The sequence below is a fragment of the Brienomyrus brachyistius genome, chromosome 1 (genome assembly GCF_023856365.1).
Source record: "Brienomyrus brachyistius isolate T26 chromosome 1, BBRACH_0.4, whole genome shotgun sequence".
NCBI classification, from domain to species: domain Eukaryota; kingdom Metazoa; phylum Chordata; class Actinopteri; order Osteoglossiformes; family Mormyridae; genus Brienomyrus; species Brienomyrus brachyistius.
In genome coordinates this window covers 54204183-54225187 of record NC_064533.1, presented here as the reverse complement: position 1 = coordinate 54225187, position 21005 = coordinate 54204183, and the positions used below count along the sequence as shown (strand labels likewise).

General features: G+C 47.6%; 1 protein-coding gene across 6 annotated transcripts in view; it reads right to left on the bottom strand.

Annotated features, from left to right (window-relative positions):
• The window catches only part of LOC125746278 (low-density lipoprotein receptor-related protein 1B-like), a 279046-nt gene that overhangs the window by 5459 nt on the left and 252582 nt on the right, over positions 1–21005 (bottom strand). For all 6 annotated transcript variants that reach the window (XM_049020071.1, XM_049020079.1, XM_049020089.1 and 3 more), the window contains 19 exons: positions 20690–20822; positions 18588–18710; positions 17597–17731; positions 16850–16990; positions 15692–15826; positions 13330–13449; positions 12631–12866; positions 11202–11425; positions 10111–10217; positions 9213–9329; positions 8524–8697; positions 6876–7001; positions 6181–6345; positions 4355–4516; positions 3945–4119; positions 3442–3546; positions 1056–1169; positions 750–826; positions 61–151 (listed from right to left, as the gene is read on the bottom strand). In XM_049020071.1, coding sequence (XP_048876028.1) covers positions 61–151; positions 750–826; positions 1056–1169; positions 3442–3546; positions 3945–4119; positions 4355–4516; positions 6181–6345; positions 6876–7001; positions 8524–8697; positions 9213–9329; positions 10111–10217; positions 11202–11425; positions 12631–12866; positions 13330–13449; positions 15692–15826; positions 16850–16990; positions 17597–17731; positions 18588–18710; positions 20690–20822 — 2660 coding nt within the window. The remainder of the gene's footprint in view (positions 1–60; positions 152–749; positions 827–1055; positions 1170–3441; positions 3547–3944; positions 4120–4354; positions 4517–6180; positions 6346–6875; positions 7002–8523; positions 8698–9212; positions 9330–10110; positions 10218–11201; positions 11426–12630; positions 12867–13329; positions 13450–15691; positions 15827–16849; positions 16991–17596; positions 17732–18587; positions 18711–20689; positions 20823–21005) is intronic.

The window sequence follows — 21005 nt, the reverse complement described above, 5'->3', positions numbered from 1 at the left end:
AGATGTTATGGGATTGTTAGAGTCCTCCATCTGAGTCCTGTGTCAGGACCCCCACCTTACCTCTGCCTCCGCTTGCAGATCAGGACCCCGACCACCACCGAGCCAATCAGAGCCGCAAGCAGCACCAGAGGAACAATGATGGCGATGCTTCCTGGAAAGAAGGTGGTACAGACAACCATCACGTCTAACTCTTTACTATCCACTTTGATGTTTAGCTGTGTTGAGCTTTTAAAAATGTATTACTGTTTTCCAAAGGTCTAGTTATAGTGTTAAAATAAAATAATTTTGGTAAATCATTTTTTTTCTTTTTTAAATGAATAAAGTTATATTTTTCCCATCTGCCTTGTGTGTTTTTCGTCTCATGTAGGCAACAGCACAAAGTTCAAACCACTGGAGTTTCCCTCCATCCATGAGACGCTGCCATCTACAGCTGACCTTTGAAGATGCAAAATATATGTGATTTACAATAGCAAGTGTCTTGCATGCGTGGTCCCCGATGGAAGCCCAATGACAGAGTCCCAGTAATTTCACCTCCAGCAGATATAGACCTGCCCGATGTGCAAGATGTGGGCCTCACAAGCGGCGATATAGAAAATGTCAAATCAATTCCGTCTGTCGGAATGAAAAACTGGAAAACCCGACGAGTACGAAACGGATCACAAAGAGCAGAGCTGGCCAGGGGTGTGAAGATCTCCAAAGGTCGCTGGGTGTGCATGCAGGCAGGAAGGAGAGGATCGTGGGATACTCACGCCCGCTAGAGTTGTCAGATCGGCTGCTCTTAGGTGCCGGCCTCTCGCACTGTGTGCCCGACCAGTAGGAGGAGCACCTACGAGACAGAGGAGGTCAGGAGAAGCATGATTAGTTGGTAATAAGGCTGACTTTAGCCATAAACGGAATACTGATGATCTGGAAGGCAGAATGGAGAAGCAGTGGTCAGCCTGACAGGTGATGTGGGACGAGATACATCAATGTTTGGGGAGGAATGAGGGCAGAGCCAGGAGAGGGAGCAATGGACTGGAGTGGGGTGTGGCAGCTCAGGGTGGGGCGAGACCTACTTGCACCGGGGCTTGTTAAAAGCGGTTAGGGTGCAGATCCCCCCGTTCTGACAGTAGTAATCGCATGGGTTGGCCCTCTCATCGCAGCGCTGGCTTCTGAAGCCCGCCGTGCAGCTGGGATAGAGTGCAGCAAGCCATCAGAACCGGAACCAGAAACAGAAACAACAGCAACTAAGCAAGAGTAACAGCAGCAAAGAAAAGCAGCAGCAATACGTTCCCACAATCTGCTGCACCAGGGGGCCTATCTGCCGTGCCACCATGCATGCACAGAGTGGCAACAAAAAACGCCGCCCTTGGTGAGGGGGCGCCATGACACATGTCAGGAAAACAGGTACAATGTGTGAACAACCACGACAGACACAGATAGAAATACACAGAGGAATTTACCTGCTTTTTTGGTTTGAAGTTTCAGATCAATCCACACGCCAGCTATCTGAGTGGATTTTTACTTTACAGTGACATTAAAGGTAATTCTAGTTACTGATGTGACATTTCATACCCTGAGACAAGCGGCCTCCCTTTCGGACAAACTCAGTGCTTTCTTATTATTGGTAGGTGGGTCTATGCTATTCTCAATAAACACTTTGAAAAGTTTCACTTTAAAATTAAACTTTCCTCTATTCCCCTTTATTTCATTCATCCATTTTTCATAACCTCTTATCCAATCGAGGGTTGCACTGTGCCTGGGGCCTAAACCAGGAAGCTCAGGATAGGAAGCAAGCTGGGTACAATACCAGGTCATCACAGGGTGCACACGTACCCGCCCACACACACACACACACACACACACACACACACACACACACACACACACACATACTTGTATTCATATATTTGGGACCATCCATTCATTTCTATAGGAAAAATCCTAAATGCAACAATGACAACCCTAACCCCTACCCAGCCTTAGCCTTAACCATACGTAACCAAACAAAAGACTGGACTTTTGGCGATTTATTTTTTATTGCAGACAGATTTTTATTAAATTAAGTTTTCCCTTGTGGGGACCGAAAAGGTGGTCCCCACAACATCAAGAAGCAGGTTTTTATCACATTGTGGGGACATTTGCTTCATGCAATGTGATATTTACTTGATCCACCCACATGCATGCACACACACACCATCCATCTGTTTCCAGACCCGTAACCTGTCTACCATTCACTGACCAGTTTCTCCTATAGAAAACGGGCGACTCGCACACAAGGTCAGCATCATATGAGCATTTCTGAGACGCCAGCAGTCCTGGGCTTCCGGGGCCATTTCTGGTTACATACTTGGCATGGCCTCTCGCTGGGCTTCGATAGCCTCGCACAAGCTACATGACTCTATTTGCATACAAATTGATTAGACCCTCGAAGCTGTGGTACTAATTTACAGGCAGCAAACAAGCGAAACACAAACACGTAAAGCCACACACAAACACACAGCCCAAGATTCCCAGCGAGTCCTGATTGCAGCACAACTCCATAGAGCCCTATTAGGTCACAAAAAATACAACATCCTATAACCCAGAGTCAGGTCTGCGCTTGCAGGTGAAGCACATGATTCGCAATGAATGAGCAAAGACTGAGAGGAGAATGGATTTGGTGTCCCCCGCCCCTCGGTAATCAGCGTAAAGATGGCCCCCTTCCTTGTCAGTCTGTAGACTTTTCAGTATTTTCAGTTAACCGATAAGACTGGATCTACGCCAATGTTTGCAACCAAGGGGCGCAATTAAAGGCCCGGTCCCCGATTAACCTCTCGTCATGGTGACAGCTTACCAGGTAACCCTGTCGCCCTGCTGCGCGATGCCACCTGTGACCTCGGCCACATTAGTGCGTGTGCTGATTCAGCGGGAGCACAGGTGCAGCATGGTGCTGGCGGTTAGAGACGGCCAGACCAGCAAGCCGACACCGATAAAAATGAAAATCACAGGAAGCGCTTCACAGATCCTGACTGTACACTGATAGAACCCCCCCCCCCCCCCCGTTACTGCCCACTGAGGTGGGGCTGCCCCTCAAGCATTCCTCCAGTTTGCTAAATCCGCCCCTTCCTTCTGCTGCACTGGCTTCAGCTCCTGCATACTGATCTTAGAGGGATCTCCCAGCATCCAGATCACTGAAATCCACCGTGATTTGGCAATCTGTGCCCAGGCCCACCTTTTCAGAGGGACAATGGGGGAAGTTGTCTGAGTCCTAGGTCCAAGCGCAGAGGGGGCAAGAGGGGGTTGTATGTCATGGGGGTTCAGGTGAAATAATTTTGTCCAGGTTGGGAATTTTGCGCAGTGGGCCTGTCTGTGAATATGGTATCATGCTGTCTCAAGGGGCGATTTGGCGGCAGCATTTAAAATGAACCAGATCCTAACAGAGCGGGGGGGAGGGGGGTGAACAACATGGAGGTGACTCACTGGCAGAAGGGCAGGTTGGAGTCCGAGTCGAGGTGACACGTGCCACCGTTGTAGCAGTAGCCATCACACAGCTGGCAGCTTGGCGCCACCCGGCCGTTGGTGCAGCTGTGGAGAGAAAACATGAGGTACAGCGGCAAACTCATGGTGCGGGCGAGAGGGTGTGCGGCCGGACGGCGTTTGTTGAAGGCTTTCATGCTGCTTTGTGAGGCTGCTGTAGTCACACTATTTAATCTTCTGTGTAGAAAGAAAAATGGACACCAGATGCAGAAATCAGCAAAAAAAAAAAAAAAAAAACGATAAAAAAATCTCAAAGAATCTTCCAGTGAAATGGAAAAATTCCAAGAATACCTGCGGTACTTCTGTACAGTTTATCTACCAGGAAGCAGCTGCACAGGTGTATCCCTGCCCCATAAAAGTGCTTCACACATTTTTTTTAAGTGAACAGGCAAGAGAACACAAACAGAGAATGAGTGAGATGTTCCGGAAGGCAGCGAAGGACTCACTTGCAGACCACGTCTCCAGTATCTTGATCCAGCACACAGGGGGCGCCACGGCACCGCTGACACTTATCCACATCGCACTTGCTGCCCTCGTAACGTGCAGGACACACACACTCGACGTGGCCACTGCTGGACAGCGTGCAGGCCTTGGCGTTCATGCAGTAATGGTGGCAGATGTCTGCGGGTTACACAGCATAAAAATGGGTGCTTTTCCCATCTTGGGCTGGAACTGGGATTTCTATCATAGCAGCAGCTAATTTTACAGCAAAAAGGTCTTTATTGGGCTTACATTAATAAAATGATATTTTATTACGGGAATATGGAACTTTTAATCCATGGAACGTCTGATCGTGTTTGGTTAAGATGCAGTTTCTGGAAGTGCATTGTGGGATTGGGTGGGTGGGAGGACTCACGGTGCAGACAGCGGTCGCCGGTGTACTCGGCCATGCAGCGGCACACAGGCTGGTTGCCCTTGCTGACATCACAGGTGCCCCCATTCAGGCAGTAATTATCGCAGACACGCCGCTCACAGTATGGGCCCGTGAATCCCACCACACAGCGGCAGGTGGACCGCCCTGAGGGGGTAGACAAGGATCATGGACAAACTGGTCCCTGATTACCTCATCTAGTCCGCACCTCCTGCATGCAAATCCCATGCGACCACAGGTAAGAGCCAGACACAGGCTCTGGATCCTCATAATTTTGCCCAAGACATACTTGTCTATTCTATTTTCATTAGCAAAAACCCTCTTAGTCTGCTATAGCCAGGGGATAGATTAATGCCCAAGCCGTCCCAGGCTACAGTCGAGGGGCCCCTCAAACATGAGGTCCCCTCCCCGCCCCTAGAAAAATGAAGTGGCTAGTTAAATCGGCAACACCTGAGTGTCCATGCTGATGTCAACTTAGAGCCCCCAGACTATACAGTAGACGTAGACTTTCTAGTTGGTCATCATTCTGAAAGCCCTCAGAGACATTCGATGACATGCACTTTAGCCACCTCCAGTACTGGCGCAGGTACTGTAACTTCCAGCAGAAGTGTGAATCCTGGCTTTAAGGGCCCATATGCTAATGGCTGAGACCCTGTGATCTGCTTTCTGTAGTCCAGCTGTTCCCAGCTGGTGCTGGGAAGCTCTCATACCTTGCTGGGAATTATGTGCATGTTAATGAGGTCTTCGCTATGCCCTCCCACCCACCAGCCTGTGCTGCTCCGACTCAGCGCACAGTGTGACCTGCAGATTGTGTTCCCGCATTTGCATCATCCTGGCCAGCCTCCAGGCCGTGGTACAAGGCTAGCTCCACTACACTGGCTCACCACGGATACGCCTTGGCTTCAACAGGGCCTGGGAGTGGCTTGTGATCAGCCTACGCCCTGCCAAAGGCCATGGGGGTCAAGAGCAAGCTGGGTTCCTCAATTTGTGCAGGTTAACCCTAACCCTCTCTGCTTCTCACACAAATATGCAGGCTCCTGGACATTGTTTACCAGGAAGTAGTACCTCGCCCAAGGACACAGCAGTAGGGCTATTTGTAGAGTTACAAGGCTTATTGTTTAACCCAATTCACTTGTTACATGAATGTTTAGTTATATAATTCCATTACTTCAGCATAAACAGCACTGCTGTGTACTACAGCTACTTTAACTTGATAAATCACAATAACCTTGCTGAGAAAAACTTGAACTGTGCCCAAGAGACCTAAGGTGAAATAAAGGTTAAATGCATTTTACTTAAAATGAGGCAGTGAAAATACAGAGTTGATATGATTCAACAGACAAGTGTCTCAGTGGGTAGCAGAGTCGCCTCACACCTTCGGGACTTGGGGGGGGTGGTTCCTAAAGGGACACTGACTTATTTGGGAAGCACGTGTCAGGCATTAATGCCCACTGTCAGTCAGTTGCTGAAAGCAGTTGCCACTATGCAATGAGAAAAGGCATGTAGCTTGTCCATACTCACTGGTGGGAAACCTTATTCTTAATATGACTGTGATCTGTGATGTGGCAGAAGATGGCAGTGAATGCTGACACTCTCAGGACAAAATGGGATTGACTATCAATCTGTGTTTAGAAGGCAGCTTCCCAGAGCAGCTGTCCAGAGTTGGCTGGCCCTGGATGTTTTGTGAGAATATGGGTTATAGGGCTGCTTCAGCATCTCCTAAATAAAGAACATGTTTATTTAATATTGAGTGTTGCTAAACACAGCCACAGGGTGGGACTAAAGAGGAGGAGCCAATCCAGGGGCCTTACCTAGGGGGGAGCCAATGCAGGTGCCTCCATTGAGGCAGAAGTCCTTACAGTGGTTGACCTCACATCGCTCCCCGGAGAAGCTCGGCCAGCAATAGCAGCGGGACACGCCCTTCTCGTTGGTCAGGCACCGTCCCCCATTCTCGCAAGCTGGCCTGCAGAGCTCACCTACAACATAAAGCTGCGTCTCATTGGCTGCCCACTCTGTCCGTCAAATCCACATAACAGCATTTATTCACAAAAGCTCGACAGGGACGCTTTCATCTGAGATTACTGATGGGATTCATCCCATAATTTATCAAAGACATCCCTTGCGTTATCTTGTGGAGAAAACAGAAGCAATTACCGCAAAAAAAAAATTTTGCGTAAATTTTAGATTTAAAAATTATAAATAAACCTTCAAGCCCTGATACCCATGAAGAAAGCCGATACACTGAGGAGAATTTAATGTCCCACATTTCCATTTTACTGCTAAGTGGACGCTTTTCATCCAAAGTGACTTCCCACTCCGATTAAGTGCCTCCATATGGGGCACTATGGCAGGACCCCTCCCACAGTTAGACTAGCAGCCCCAGTTGTAATATGCACAGCGTGACTGTGAACACATTTGTATATGAGCAGTTTAGGCCGCACCTGTCCCGCATCTCCATACATCTCCTCTCTCTGTGACGACAACCCCCACCCCCCCACCCTGGTACCTGAGACATCGGTGTCACTGCAGGACCCATTAATGACAGCCTTTCCCTCGGGGCAGAAGCAGGTCGCGCCGGTCGGGGACAGCAAGCACAGGAAGTCGCAACTTATGCTCAGACATGGGTTTGACACTGATGGGGGGAGGGAGATACAAAGACCACTATGATGCTTGATGTACACGATTACACACACACCCCCACCTGGGGTAATCATGCCTGGTTCTGGCCTCTGCTTAACCTCCCTCTGTAGAAGATAGAGTCATTTCATGGATGAAAATCATTTCACCTCATCCACAACACCAAAGATGACACCCACTAACCAGACAAACCAAGATCGATTTTCTATAAGGGTTCTTAGACACCAGGGAATGATGTGGAGGTACCATGCTGGGGAAAGGCTCTCTCTCCTTTCACAGGCTCCACTTTTAACTCTAAAGGTCCCACTGTCAAGTTCGGCAGTAATCTTTGCGTGGTTTGGCTTTAATTAACAGGCATCGTGGGCGTGACTGAGTAAATACTGTCTTATCTGGCATGATCGGGAGAAAGAAAAGGAGCCTTATTCTGCGGGAGCAATAGGGGGAGCTGTTAAGTCACAGCAAAGTCACGAAGAAGAAAAAAATGAAATAGGGAAAAAAACAACAAAAGGATCCGGAGACAATGATAAGAGCTTACATAAGGCCCCCGGGGGGAACACGCACTTTCATGCAAGCAGGCACATAAGGTTTCCTGACCTCCCCCCAGCAACAGGAGTTTGTTGAAAGCTTTTAGCTCTGTCTACTTCTGGGTAATAAAATTAGATTAGATGGGTAATATATATATATTCTTACAGTCTGACAACATTTTTTGCCAGTCTGGTAAGAGCCAGGAGAAAGTTGTGTTGGATTCCCTCATTAGCAGACCGGGAAATCAGAGAGGGCCTTGTTCGGCTGAAGACACCCATTCAAAGGCGCGAGGGTGAATCAGTTGGCATCCCACCGTGAATGGCCTCCTGTCTCACGCTGGCTGCCTCACGGCCGCCTATTAGCCATGACGCGCTAACCAGCAGAGCGCCGAGCGATGGCACCAAGAGCAAAAGGAAGCCCCCACCCCCGTCATTATGTAGTGAGGAAGAAGGGGGAGAGAGAGAGGAAGACAGAGCGTTGAAAAGGGAGAGGAGAATACTTCAGATTGGCTGATTCGGGACCCACAAACCATGGAGGGTTGACTAGAGGCTCAGGCAGCACTAGCACCCCCTGCAGGGTGGAAATGGCAACAGAATACAGCTAGTTCTTTTTTGGCTGATTTATAGCTGGCAAGGCATAGAAAAGGGAGGAGTTTGCTGGCTAAGCTCTGCAGTGCACTTTGGATAACAGAAGCAGTGAGGCTGCGATTCTGTCACAATGCTATATGGGCTGACTAAAATCTTAGTGGTTTCCAGTACCACCAGAAAAACAGTGCGAGGTCTTGAAGCTGAAGCTTGAATTACCTTTATTTTCAGTATTTTTCACCGTCCGGCATAGCCAGCATTTGGCTTTTGTAGCTTCAAGCACTGCCTCTTCCCCTCTCATCTGACCAACGTGTTTTAAGTTAAAAGCTACAGTTTTACTCATGACCAAAAGCCTTGAGGCACAGTGGTTCTAACAAAACCCTTCTGAATGACAGAACCCAGTTGTACCTTGCTGCTGCTTGAATCGATGAAAGACGAGGATGCTTGAGGCCTTCTCCACACCCAAGCTGAGGTGCTCCACAGGGCGTCTGCCATATTTGTGGACCCTGAAGACGTCGTTTCTCAGGCTGGTCCCATAGATATAGTCCTCGAAGATGTCAATCCTGTAAGGCTGGGCTATACCTGGGAAGGAGTTGAGGAACATCAGAATGCGGACACATGAAGGTCTTTGCTGGATGTCATTTCACCGTTAATGATAGGCACAGATCAAACTTCACTTGAAAGTCTAGACTGGGGATATTACAAGCAGTTCTGGGCTGACATCGGAAATCCCTTCCAGAAAACTTTACTTAAGTCAAATGTTACGCATTAAATTTACCTTCCCATACCATACAAAACACTACATAGCAAAAAACAGATAAGCTAAAATATAATAGTAATATCTACTAAAGAACATATTAAATAAATGATTTAGACTAGATTACCGGTAAGTCTAAATATTCCTAGAGGCTTTTCTGTGTTTCTGCTCTGTAAGCTCAAAGTGTCACATACATTTAAGTCGGTTTTATGTAAGTTAAGAACTGGCTTTAGGTAACTTAATACATTCATCAGAATCTATCCCATCCACAATTGAGAACAGGGGTCTTTTGCACAGACACCCCCACATGTGGTACCTAACTGCCGGTCTGCTCGCTTACCGTGACGCCCGCCAATAGCCACCAGGGCGTCGGAGCCGTCGAAGCGCACACTGCCGATAACAGACAGCTCGGCGTCAGCCCAGTACAGACGCTGGTTGAAGTAATCGATGGCCAGGCCTGTGGGAAGGCAGAGCACACTTATTTCTCCAAAAAGTGAATGTGTAAAAAAAAAATTTTAAAAAAAGGAAAAAAAAAAACGAAAAATCGATGGCTTTATTTTCTCCCTCCCAGCTGAGGTGGGCCTGAGTGAAGTTTGAGATTACGTTCCTCCAGCCCTGAAGAAAATGGCTCAGTGCTTCAAACGTTTGAAGCCAGGAAGGGCTATGGCAGGACAGAACCCCCAACCGCTGCGTTCTGATAACATCTCAGACTGAGCCTCGCCCGGGGTCACCCTCTTCCTCTCTCACCCTCGCCCTCCCATGCAGCATGGCCCACTGGCATTATGAGCAGGAGCGTTCAATCGCTCTGAGGGCAATGTGGAACTGGGGCTTCTGGTGAGGGTACATCATTAAGGAAGGCTCTGTGTTAGTAAATAGCCGTAAATCCAACATGAGCCCATGATAATTAAATCTGTTTGCTTTCTGCTGATCACATTTGTGATCACTAAGGCGCATAATCCTCCTGCAAATAAGCAGGTGAGATGCGGCAGAGTGCCTTAAAAGGAGATCTATAGTCTGAGTGCGTCTGGCCTCCCAGAGGGTGAAAGCCCTCATTGTTCCAGGCTGTCACTATTATATGAGTGAATGCTTCTAATGAAGGTGTCCTCAACTATTTGGGTGGCAGCCAATGAGAGTGCCAAAGAGAGGGACGAATGGCAAAGAACAAGGACAAATGCCAAGGACCAATTGGTCTCTGGGCTGGCCAATGAAAGAGCAGGCCCCTCCCTCCTCCCATTTACCTGTGGGCCTCCTCAAGTTCTTCTCCAACAGGATTCGGCGCTTGGAACCATCCATGGCGGCCTCCTCGATATGTGAGTGGTCGCCGATCACCGTCCAGTACATCATCCTGTGTGATTTGGAGATGGCGATCATGCTGGAGCTCGCATACCACCACTGATGCTGTTATTTTCTGGAAATTTCTATGGCCAAATTCTCAATTGCTCATCCACCTTCCCATGGTCTTAAACAACTCATTCTTCCACATTATTAATTACACTAATTAGCCCTTGAGGATGCCAGAACTTGAAGTTTTCAGGGAGATATGCATGAAGCTGCCTGTAAGAGATGGACTACAGGGGAGGGAATGCTCATCGTGAGCTAATTGTGAGCGGTTCAGGCCAGCTCTGGTGCGTGATATGGATACATTACAGCAAACCGCTCGGTGCAGATCAGGTTGCTAGAGCTTACTTCTTTGGAAAATTCCAGAAACCAAACACACTGCTCTTATTTAGTTTGTTTCCTAGTCATGATCGCGTTTAAGGTAAACATATTTCATTCATCTCTGTATGACTTTTACACTTATTGGCTTAACCTTATCTGCACACACCCTAAAACTGCATGCACCTTACATCTGACTCTTACCTTTACTTATATGTGTATATGTTTTTACATTTGCCCATTTTTATTAACATTTCTATCTCTATTGTACTTTAATTCTATTCATTTTTTGTACCGTTGTCCTGATTTTATGTTTAATTGTTTACCTCCTGTTACCAGCTGCATTAAAACAAATTACTTCTTGTACTTGGTGAATATAATGATTCTGATTCTAGAATGGAATGTTTCACTGCAATAATTCAGGGCATGTATGTGAATTCAGGTTAAATATCTGGCTACTGCAGCAGGAGAGTTACTCATGGGAATTCACAGGCAATGTTTTGGGTTACCTCCATCACCATGCCATCCCCTGGTCCGTTCTCAAACATGTTATTGTTGTTTGTTGTCTACACATTCCCACTACCCAGCTTAACCTGGGTAGTTATCGAAAGGCTGCATGGTCGAGGACCCCGCCTCTCCTTCCTGAGAGACAGAGGAGGATACCATGCCTTACCCTCGGACGGGATTGACAGCGATGGCGTAGGGTTCCCCGGCAATATCTGTGATCAGACGGGTGCAGTTGGGCCCGCTGAGCTGGCCCACGTTAACTGAGTATCTGAGCCTCGTCCAGTGGGCTGTGTAGTAGCTGAACCAGTGCATCCTCGAGTGGTCCGTCCAGTAAATATTCCCCGTCACCCAGTCCGCCGAGACGTCCCTCGGCCTTCGGAAGTCCGGGCACTGCGGGGGTCCATCAAATACCAGAACGTTTGGCTGTGCGGTATTGTCCAAAAAAAAAAAAAAACACACACACTCTCATCCACACACAACTGAAGCACAGTATCCAACCTAGCAGCTAAACACATTCAAACACCCCCCCTCATCCCAGGGGTGGAAAAATACAGTCTGTAAGCAGTGTAAACTGATTGAAGATTGTGATGAGGTCCTTCTCCCGGTGTGGGGGTGATCTTACCGACTCACCAGGATCGTGTCACTGATGTGTGGCCTTCCCATCTAATTGAATCAATTTCATGGATTTCATGTCTAAAATAACACCAACATGACCCTTCAAACAACCCGTCTTCCTCATTTTCCCTTCTGCAGGGACATGATGTATCCCAGGGGTGGAGTTTTCACCTTCCCTGTCTGATCAATTGTGACAATTTACGTCTAGAGTCAAGCATGTTTGAGTGAGAACAAGATCAGTGAGTTTGAATCTAGAACTGAAACTCCGTAAAAGCCAAAGCTACGCTAAGTAAAGTCAGTCCCTTCCAAATTGTGCAAATATCGCTAAGAATGGAAAAACGCTTTTGTGAAACCCTCCTGGTATCCTCGCAGAAGGTCAGTGTTGGAATGAAGTAAGACGGAGGAACACCTGGATTGTTATAATTGGCTAGATGAACCATGTGTAGCTAAAGACGTTCTGAAAGTAAATGAGCCAAGAAAAAAACTCATTCAGACTAATCAAACGGCAGTTTAGGAGCTCAGCAGCCAATTTACCTACGAGCGTGGTCTCAACTGATAAAAAGAAATTGTGTTTTTTATGCGTCTGATTTCACATTGAAGGGTATCTTTTTTTATTCATTTATTTTTTAAGAAAGCATCAGGGAGGGTTCTGTTCATGTTATAAAAGCTGAATGTGTGAAAGCAACTTTAAGTGGTAAGTGTGAAATATTTATTCAAGGGTCATTTCTCAGTGGGTTGGAATTCATGATTAAGAGATTAACTTTACACACCGACAGCACCAATCATGCTCAAATGAAAATTGAGTCGTGTCTTTTGGTCAGATATAAGTTGGCATTTTCATCAAATCATTGCAGCGGTGTTTTTAATTAATGCAGAGAACAAGGGCATGCAGAATGAATTATGCTTTATAAATAAGCATAGAGAGGCTTAGGCAGTGCTGATACTTTCCACAGAACAGGTAGGATCTTACGGATACTTACTATGATCCCGCTATTTGATTTAGACTGACTTCTGTCTAGGGTATCTTTGTAAAAAATTCCACCCGGATTAAACTGGGTAGCCCAGACAAACTTGTTTCCTTGAAACAGAGCATCCATCCCAATTATCCGGGCATTGTCCTCGATGCGTGCTAGTTGTCCGTGGCTCTGGTTAAACGGATACACAAAACCTCGGATTTCAGTGTCATTAGCTACGTAGAGCACGTGATCTTCTGGTCCTGCCCGTTGAGTCATTAAATATGCAAAAAAAACGAAAGTTTGTCTAAATTCCATTTCCGAATCGAGACGACAGTTTTTCAGCTATTCACAAGACAGTATCAGCAATAATAGCTCATAGAAATTTAAACTTAAGACATACATGATACATAAATATATAGCATATACATAAACTATAACTACATATATACAGAATACACACAAATGTTGAACATTCTAATATAAAAAACAGCAACATTTGAATATTAAACATATATGAATGACAGCAGTACTGAATTTATTGTATTTTGTGATATAATACGATTACCCTTTTATGGATTCTGAGGTAAAGGTACATTATTTATGCACAGCATTTACCGATCTGTACATTTTTGAGCAGTACAGCATTGTAGCTTACATTTACTATGAGTAGATACCATGAGCTGATTAGCTAGCAAAAATAGATGCATGAGGATTGACTTTTACCTTTTGCTCGACACTGTCCATCAATGTCTTTGAAACTGGGGTCACATGTGCACCTGAAGGACCCTTTGGTGTTCATGCAATGGTGTGAGCATGTTCCAAAGTGAAGGCACTCATTGACTTCTGGGGGGGAGAGGAAAGGCGTCAGCATTCAGCCATCAAAGGCTTCAAAAGGCGCTCTACTTATAGGGGGGGGTTGGCTTGAGGTGCCTGTACTGTCCATTACAGAGCTGCAAGCTCTCCCTCGGCATTGATGGCGATTACCGACACTCTCACGCTAATAGGACCCTCGAGTTTGTGCAGATTGGCCAGATGCAGACATGAAGGCAGCGATGCTTTCTCTGATATAACGAGGCTGCCCCTTCGCTTCGAATGCAGCCTCTAGTAATGTTTACTCATGGGATTCATACCTGTTTTTTTTATACAAAAAAATCTGAAATGTCACATGTTATCGTCTCATGCTGAGGAGTCACTCCACCGGCACCCCTGAGACTTGAGAGGTCACAGTTTCACACAAAGTTGAGATTTTCAAAGACTCACTAAACTGCTAATTCGCAAATTGCCTAAAAGCAGATGGAGTGAGCTTCTGAGACTAATAAGAGACCTATAATTACAGCTATTGTTATCTGGCTGCAAATTAGTTGCAAGCAGCAAGGTCCTAATTAAACTTCTTAAGAAGTAACAGTGCCAAATTAACTGCAGACCAAACAGCATTAACAGACAAGTTCTGTATGTTTAATAAGACATGAACAAAACTTGTTCACAACCATGTGTGCAGTTGACTAAAATATTAAGTGATTTACTATGACCACAAAATATACTAGCACACAAATAATTTAATACCTTCTGATAAAAATGCTTTAATAATTGAAGAAGGGGGTCAAGGGGATACCGAAATTCTAAGAAGTACAAAGTGCAGCGGGTTTTGGTGCAGAGGTCTGAAGCTCAGACAGAACAGACGTGTAGGGGAGCAGAGTTTAAGCAAATAAAAGACTCTTAGGGGAAAAAACACACAGAAGGGATGGAGGGATGAACCCTTTTTAAGAGCAGCAACGGCAAGGCAGTGAAAAGGCTGAAATAAAGACTCAGCATCCCTCAAGCAACACGAAGCGCTGATTTCACAGCCTGCTGATGTGTACACACCTACTCCAATGTTGGCGTCCCACTTCCACCCGGCTGACCCTGTGTTAACCCTAAGAGTGAAATCGGGGCCAGTAGGGTGCTTGGTGGTCTCTGGCTCATGATCAAGTGGCACAGCTGCAAGGCTGATCTGCTTAACGCAGTCCCTCACTGACTCATACGCCTTTCATCTGCTACCGTATGGATTACTCCACCTTTCCAGTCGCACAGCGAAAGCTCACATATTGTAATGAAATGCTCCGGCTACATCTCACACAGTACGTTTCACACATCTCCCCGGGAAATGAAGCAGGTCGTCTCCAGAGAACATGTCGGCGAGGATGACGGGGGAACGCGCCTAAATGCTCGTGCAATTCGATTTCCACACCGTAATCTAGGCTGTGCTGCACTGTTGTGCGTTATCTCCCCTCCCATCTTAACACTGGCTTTCCGGAAACAGCTGACTGTCAGTGGCCAGGGATGGAGAAAGGGAAAGGGCAGTTGTATGCCCCATGATAAAATGTTGAACATGTTCAGGTGGGCTGCTGGTGCTGGTCAGAACAGGAGAGAAAGAGAAAGAAAGAGAGACGAAGGGACAGAGAGGGCGAGCAAGCAGTGGCAGATGTATAAAAAGTGGGATGTGGATGAGGCTTACAGAGAGAGAGAGAGGGAGAGAGAGAGTGCGGGCAGATGTATGATGGGGCCTTCCTTCAGACTTTTTTTGGGGGGGGGGGGGGCAAGCGAGCCCTGGTAGGTGTATAATGGGGCCTACCTTCACACTGTCTGAATGAGAGAGAGTGCAAATGCAATATGAAAGCAGGACATTGATGGGGCCACCCATGACGCTGAGAGAAGCCCCACCTTCATACTGTCTGCTCTACCATGACGCTGAGAGAGGGACTACCTTGACACTGCCTGCTCCCCCGTTTCCAATACTTAGAGAGTGTCTACCCTCACACTGTCTGCTCTACCATGACACTGTAAGAGGGCCTACTTTCATACGGTCTGTTCCACCATGATACCAAGAGAGGGCGTACTTTCATGCTCTCTGCTCTACCATGAAACAGAGAGGGCCTACCTTCATACTGTCTGCCCTACCATGGTACTGAGAGAGAGCCAACATTCACCCTCACTGCTCTATCACAATACTAAGACAGGGCCTACCTCCATGATGCCTGCTGTACCATGCGACAGTGAATTCCTACCTTCACTCTGTCTGCTCTACTACAACATTGAGAGGACCTACCTTCACACTGTTTGGTGTTGTGGCTGCGCTGGAATCCTGGTCTGCAGTGGCACACAGCCCCGCTTTCCGTCTGATTGCAGACTGCATCTTCCCCGCATGGGTTCACCCTGCTCCTGCATATGTCCTCGCCATGAACTGGACGGGGTATATGAAGTGCCCATCACTCAGTGATGCCATGCCCCATCCATGGCCCAGATCGCCCCACCCCCTACATTCATCCTGACCAAAGAACAGACCAGCACAGTGTACAAGCTGCATAGGGAAATCAATGTGGAAAACAGGAATGCCTCCCTGACACCACAGAGAGACAGGTAGGCTTCCTATCAACAATTTCAGATTTGTCATATTTCTGTAAACTCCCTTCATGATAAACCTGGAGAACTTTTTGAGATGCTAATATAACAGGGATACTGTAAAATGTATATTCTTAAAAGATCAGCCCAATTAATGATGACTTTCTCCATCATGATACCCATAGACAGTCAGAAGGTGTGCAGGCTAGCAGATTTCTGTTGGGGGGGAGGGGGGGGTCCAGCTGTCCCGCCCACCTGGTGCCAATTTGTGTTCCTGGGACCTGGCGAGCACAGTGGGGAACTGAACCCATGCCTCACCTCCTGCTGACTGCCCCTACCCCCCTGGGAGGGCCTCCGGGTCTGTTTTTAAAGCTGTGTCCATGTGTCAGGCGCCGATCCCGGTAGTGCGTCTGACTGAAAGCTTTTTGCCCAAACTCCCACTCAGCTGCCTAATTAGCCCCATTAGTCTGATACTTTTGACGTTTCTTTAAGGATGAGGTATATTTCAGGGGAGCCGCCAATGCAGCGCTGCAGGGGAACATGGCTGAATGGTGATAAATATTACAGATACTTAACGGTGGCCGGAATGGATCAGGCCAGGGGGCAGTGCTGAAGGGCAGCGCTGAGTGACCAAGAGATGGAAACCTCAATGGGTGCCCTAGTGGACACTCACCTGGATTTACCAAACATGGTTTCCTGTTTGGGACTTACACACTGTCAGGCAGTCTGCACTGAAGTAAGTGCAGCAGGAACACCCATTGAAACATATACTCCTCATGGCCCCATGAAAGCCATCTCACGGTCTCAGACTACACGTCCCTGTTGGCGGGAGACCTGATGAGCTGATCTCCGATGTCACACTCACAGGTTTTGCAGCCAACCTCATCGGAGCCTCCGTCGGCACAGTCATCGAAGAGGTCACACTGCAGCTCTGCGGGGATGCAGCGGCGCCCTCCACAGGCAAACTCAGCCTTCCCACAAGGCCGGTGCCTGGCCGGCATGCTGCCTGTATGCGGCAGACGCACAGCGAGAGGCATGGTTAAACGCAGGGCCCCTCCCTCGCTGTCAGACCGCCGCCATCCCCCCCGCGAGGCTCGTGATGATTGGCACCGATTTATCGGAGTATGTCGGGCTGGCAATTTTGTAATGTGACATGACAGCACAAAGTGGGCCAAAACCTGGGTGTGTTTCAGCAAGATGGAGAGTTTATATGTGTTCAAAGGCACCCCCCCCCCCACGTGTGAGTAGGAGAATAAAAGCAGAGAGTACGCGCTGAATAAACATGCAAATGCGTCTGGCAGATTCAAAGTCACTTTTAAATGTGAATGCCGGTAAAGCCAGGAGTGAGCTACAGGAAGAACTCTCTCTCTCACTGGGTGTTCCTGTTGAAGGCGTCCCGATAGTGTGAGGGAAGCAGGAGCACAAGTAGGTAAATACAGAGTAGCTCACAGCAGAAAACGAGCCCAATGGGCCCTGCTCGTTTGGTGTGGGACAGCTTTTTTGTTGCGAATGAAGATGATGTGGGATGAACTTAATTAAATGTGTACCAGCTGACAGGGCCCAGCTAAGAGCAAAGTACTCGAAGATTTAGAATTCTCTAGAAGGCACTCACCGGGTTGATCGCCACACTCCTCCTCGTCCGAGTTGTCCCCGCAATCGTCAACGCCGTTGCACAGCTGCTCCGCGTGGAGGCACACGCGCTCATTCCTGCAACGGTGAGGCCTCGTCGGTGGGCAGGGGAACCTGGCTGAGGGTGCGAGAGCGGAGGAGGATAGCCACATCAGGGTTAACCAGGGCTAACCATAACCCAAACCAAGTACAGTGGCTCTTGCTGCATCATCCTGAGCGTATTGGAATAACATCAAGCTCACAGAGACACACTCAGGAGACTGAGCTTTATCAACTTCTGAAAATTGCAAAAATGTTCTTGTATTGTAACTGAATTGTACTGTATTGCTTTGTAACTGAAAAACTGTTAAGGGAATTTTAAATACATTCAGAATTTTTTGTATATTAATGACTCAGCAGGCAGTACCCGCAGTGCATCCATTTAAGGAGGAGTGTCTGGTAGTAAGGACACTGTCCGAATCACTGGGGTGAAACACGGCCTTTCCAAAAGTAGGACTACAGCAGGAAGCAGTTTTGCACTTGCCAATCAGACAGAAGCAGACAGTTTGCCCTGTGACTGAAGTCTGTGACTCCCTGAAAGCTTTTAATGACCTTTACAGAGGATGGTGCCTCAAGAGGAGGTTTCCTGACATTTGTGAGAATTCCTGAGGATCACAGGACATGTTCTCAATGTTTGATTTTTACCTGAAACCCATAATTACAGGAAAATGGTGGTTAGGTCAGTAAGCATACATGACGGCAAAATAAAATAAATAAATCTGGTGTGTTTTCTTCAATTACATCTGAGCAAGACATGAATTATGTTACATATGTTAATCTGTTCCTGTGAAGCCGCAGCGGTGGGCAGATGGATGTATGTGAATATGTAACGTCAGTCACTCTCATGTTTTATTGTAAATCTCCAAAGAGCCTTTGTAGTCATGGTGACGTGCAGCATGTAGATGAGGCAGATGAAGAGATGGTCTCCCTCATACCGCACAGATTGGGGTCCTCGTCGGAGTTGTCCCCGCAGTCGTCCTCCCCGTCACACACCCACACGTGTAGCTTGCACAGTGTATTGTTGCAGATGAACTCGTCGGAGCGGCAGGACAGCGCGCCTGCACAAAGGACGTGTCAAACAGAAACGGAGTCACTTGCTTTGCAAGGCTGTTTCATGCACAGCTGAGGGAACAGGGTCTACATCCGGCACAGGCTGCTTAAGAACATCACGCATTACACAGGCAATCACAGACAGGCAGACAGACAGAGAAACACACACACGCACAGTCCATGTATTCATATCTTTTCTGAGGACATTTTTTTCTATGGACATAACCCTAATCCCAACAATGACAACCTTAACTCCTGCCCAGGTCTCACCTTGCCCATAAGTAACCGAACAAAATGCAAGACTTTAGGCATTTTTAGTTTTGTGATTGCATTCACAGAATTCTGTAAAATTGAGGTATATATTGCGGGAATCTGAACAATGTCCCCACAAGCTAAAAAGTAACATTTTATCACATTGTAGGGACATTTGGTCCCCACAATGTGGTAAATACAAATCCATACACAAACACTCTCACACAAGGTAATTTCTTGCTGAAGAAGAGTAGTGGGGGGGGGGAGGTGGGCATTTGGCTAGACTGGGTCCTGTTCCCACAGCCTGGTCCCTCCCCGTTGCTTCCTGGCCCGCACCCTTTGAGTCAAATTAGCTTCACAAAAACCCGATAATAAGCAGGCAATTCCGACGACCCCGTTGCTGGGGAAACGCGTGGAGGAAAGGCCGGTGCCGTAACTATGAATACAAAGCAGCTCCTTATAATTAGACTGAATTACACATGTGGGGAAGGGGGTGTCCAGGCAGATGAGAGGATGCAGCGCCATTTACCAGACAGCAGAGAAAAGCAAATAAACGTGGCCAAGGCCGCATTAAACCGCATGATGCCCCACCCCCGCATGCATGGATGGGGGCACCCCAAACAGAAACTGACGTCATGAATGTTATGCCCTGCCGCCACACGCATGGACAGGGGGGCAACCAAAATGGAAACGGACGTCAAAAACACGGTGTCCCCGCCCCCAAATGGAGAGTGATGTCATGAACGCAATACTCCGCCCCCACCTGCAAGGACTTAGTGGGGGGCACCCCAAAATAGAGAGTGACGCCATGGACATGATGTTATGTCCGCACATGCATGGACATGCTTAGATTCTCCCTTTTGTGTGCTCAGTCATTTTTTGGGGGGGCGGGGGGTAACATAGGCTCATTTATCGATGGCATCCTATGCTACATTTACATTTACGGGATTTGGCAGATGCTACTCTGCATCCCCTGCTTGCTAATGTCCTGGGTCTTCATCCCAGTAAAGACCAGGTACCACTGAATAACAGACCCAGAGATTAGAACCATTCCACAGTGCAGGGGATGCGATGGGGCTCGGATCGCATTTTCCTAAAGGAACAATATAGAGCTGCTTTTCAGAGGAACAGGACCGTGAGAAAGAGAGCGACGCAGCCAAGGGGTTTCACATGAAAGTCATTTCCCCCTAGGTTTAGAAAATGCTATACAACACAATGTGATTTAAGGGAAAACGACATGCTCTGCCTCTGCAAAAACAATCCTGCATGAGAGACCGGCTCAAGAAATATGTAAAGCTGAGAGTGAAGGTGGTGGGGGGGTGTCTGTTTCATATTAAACTGCATTTTACTAATCCTCTCCAAGAGCGACAAGGGTCTAAAAAGCCAGGGACATTTTTAAAACACGCATGACAAGCATCAGACACTCCTGGTGATTTACAGAAGCTCTTTAATAAGACTCTGCTTCCCCGACGCGATGCATGATCCAGATGAGTGCTTCCTAAACCTTACCACAGGGACTCCCCCCATATACACGCTTGATGGCTTTGCGTAAGGTTTCACACTCAGATCTGATGTTCTAGTGACATGACAAACAGTCACTTGGGGCGCTGAGGATTCCCATGAGAACCACTGGCTCAGACAGCGAGAGCAGGAGGTCACGTGACACAGCAATCTGACATGAATGCTGGTTGAGTTAGCTGTGGCGCCCCCTCCTGGCTACGCATGGACAACCTACCCAGGCCGCAGTTCTCCTCGTCGCTGTGGTCCAGGCAGTCCGGCACATCATCACAGCGCCACCTCCGTGGGATGCAGTGTGCCCGGTTCTGGCACAGGAACTGGTCCTCATGGCACTCGCGGATGCAGTCCATCTGAGGGCACAGAAACACTGAGAGGCAATGGCGGGGTCGGGGGACAGTGGGACCTGACGCCTGTGCTCGATTTAATCTGAATTTTAATTATACCCATCATCCCTCTCCCCAGTACTGAGCCCATAAAGGTCCCTGGAATACTTTCACTGAATGGAGCCCACTAGAACAAGGAAACAAGGTAGG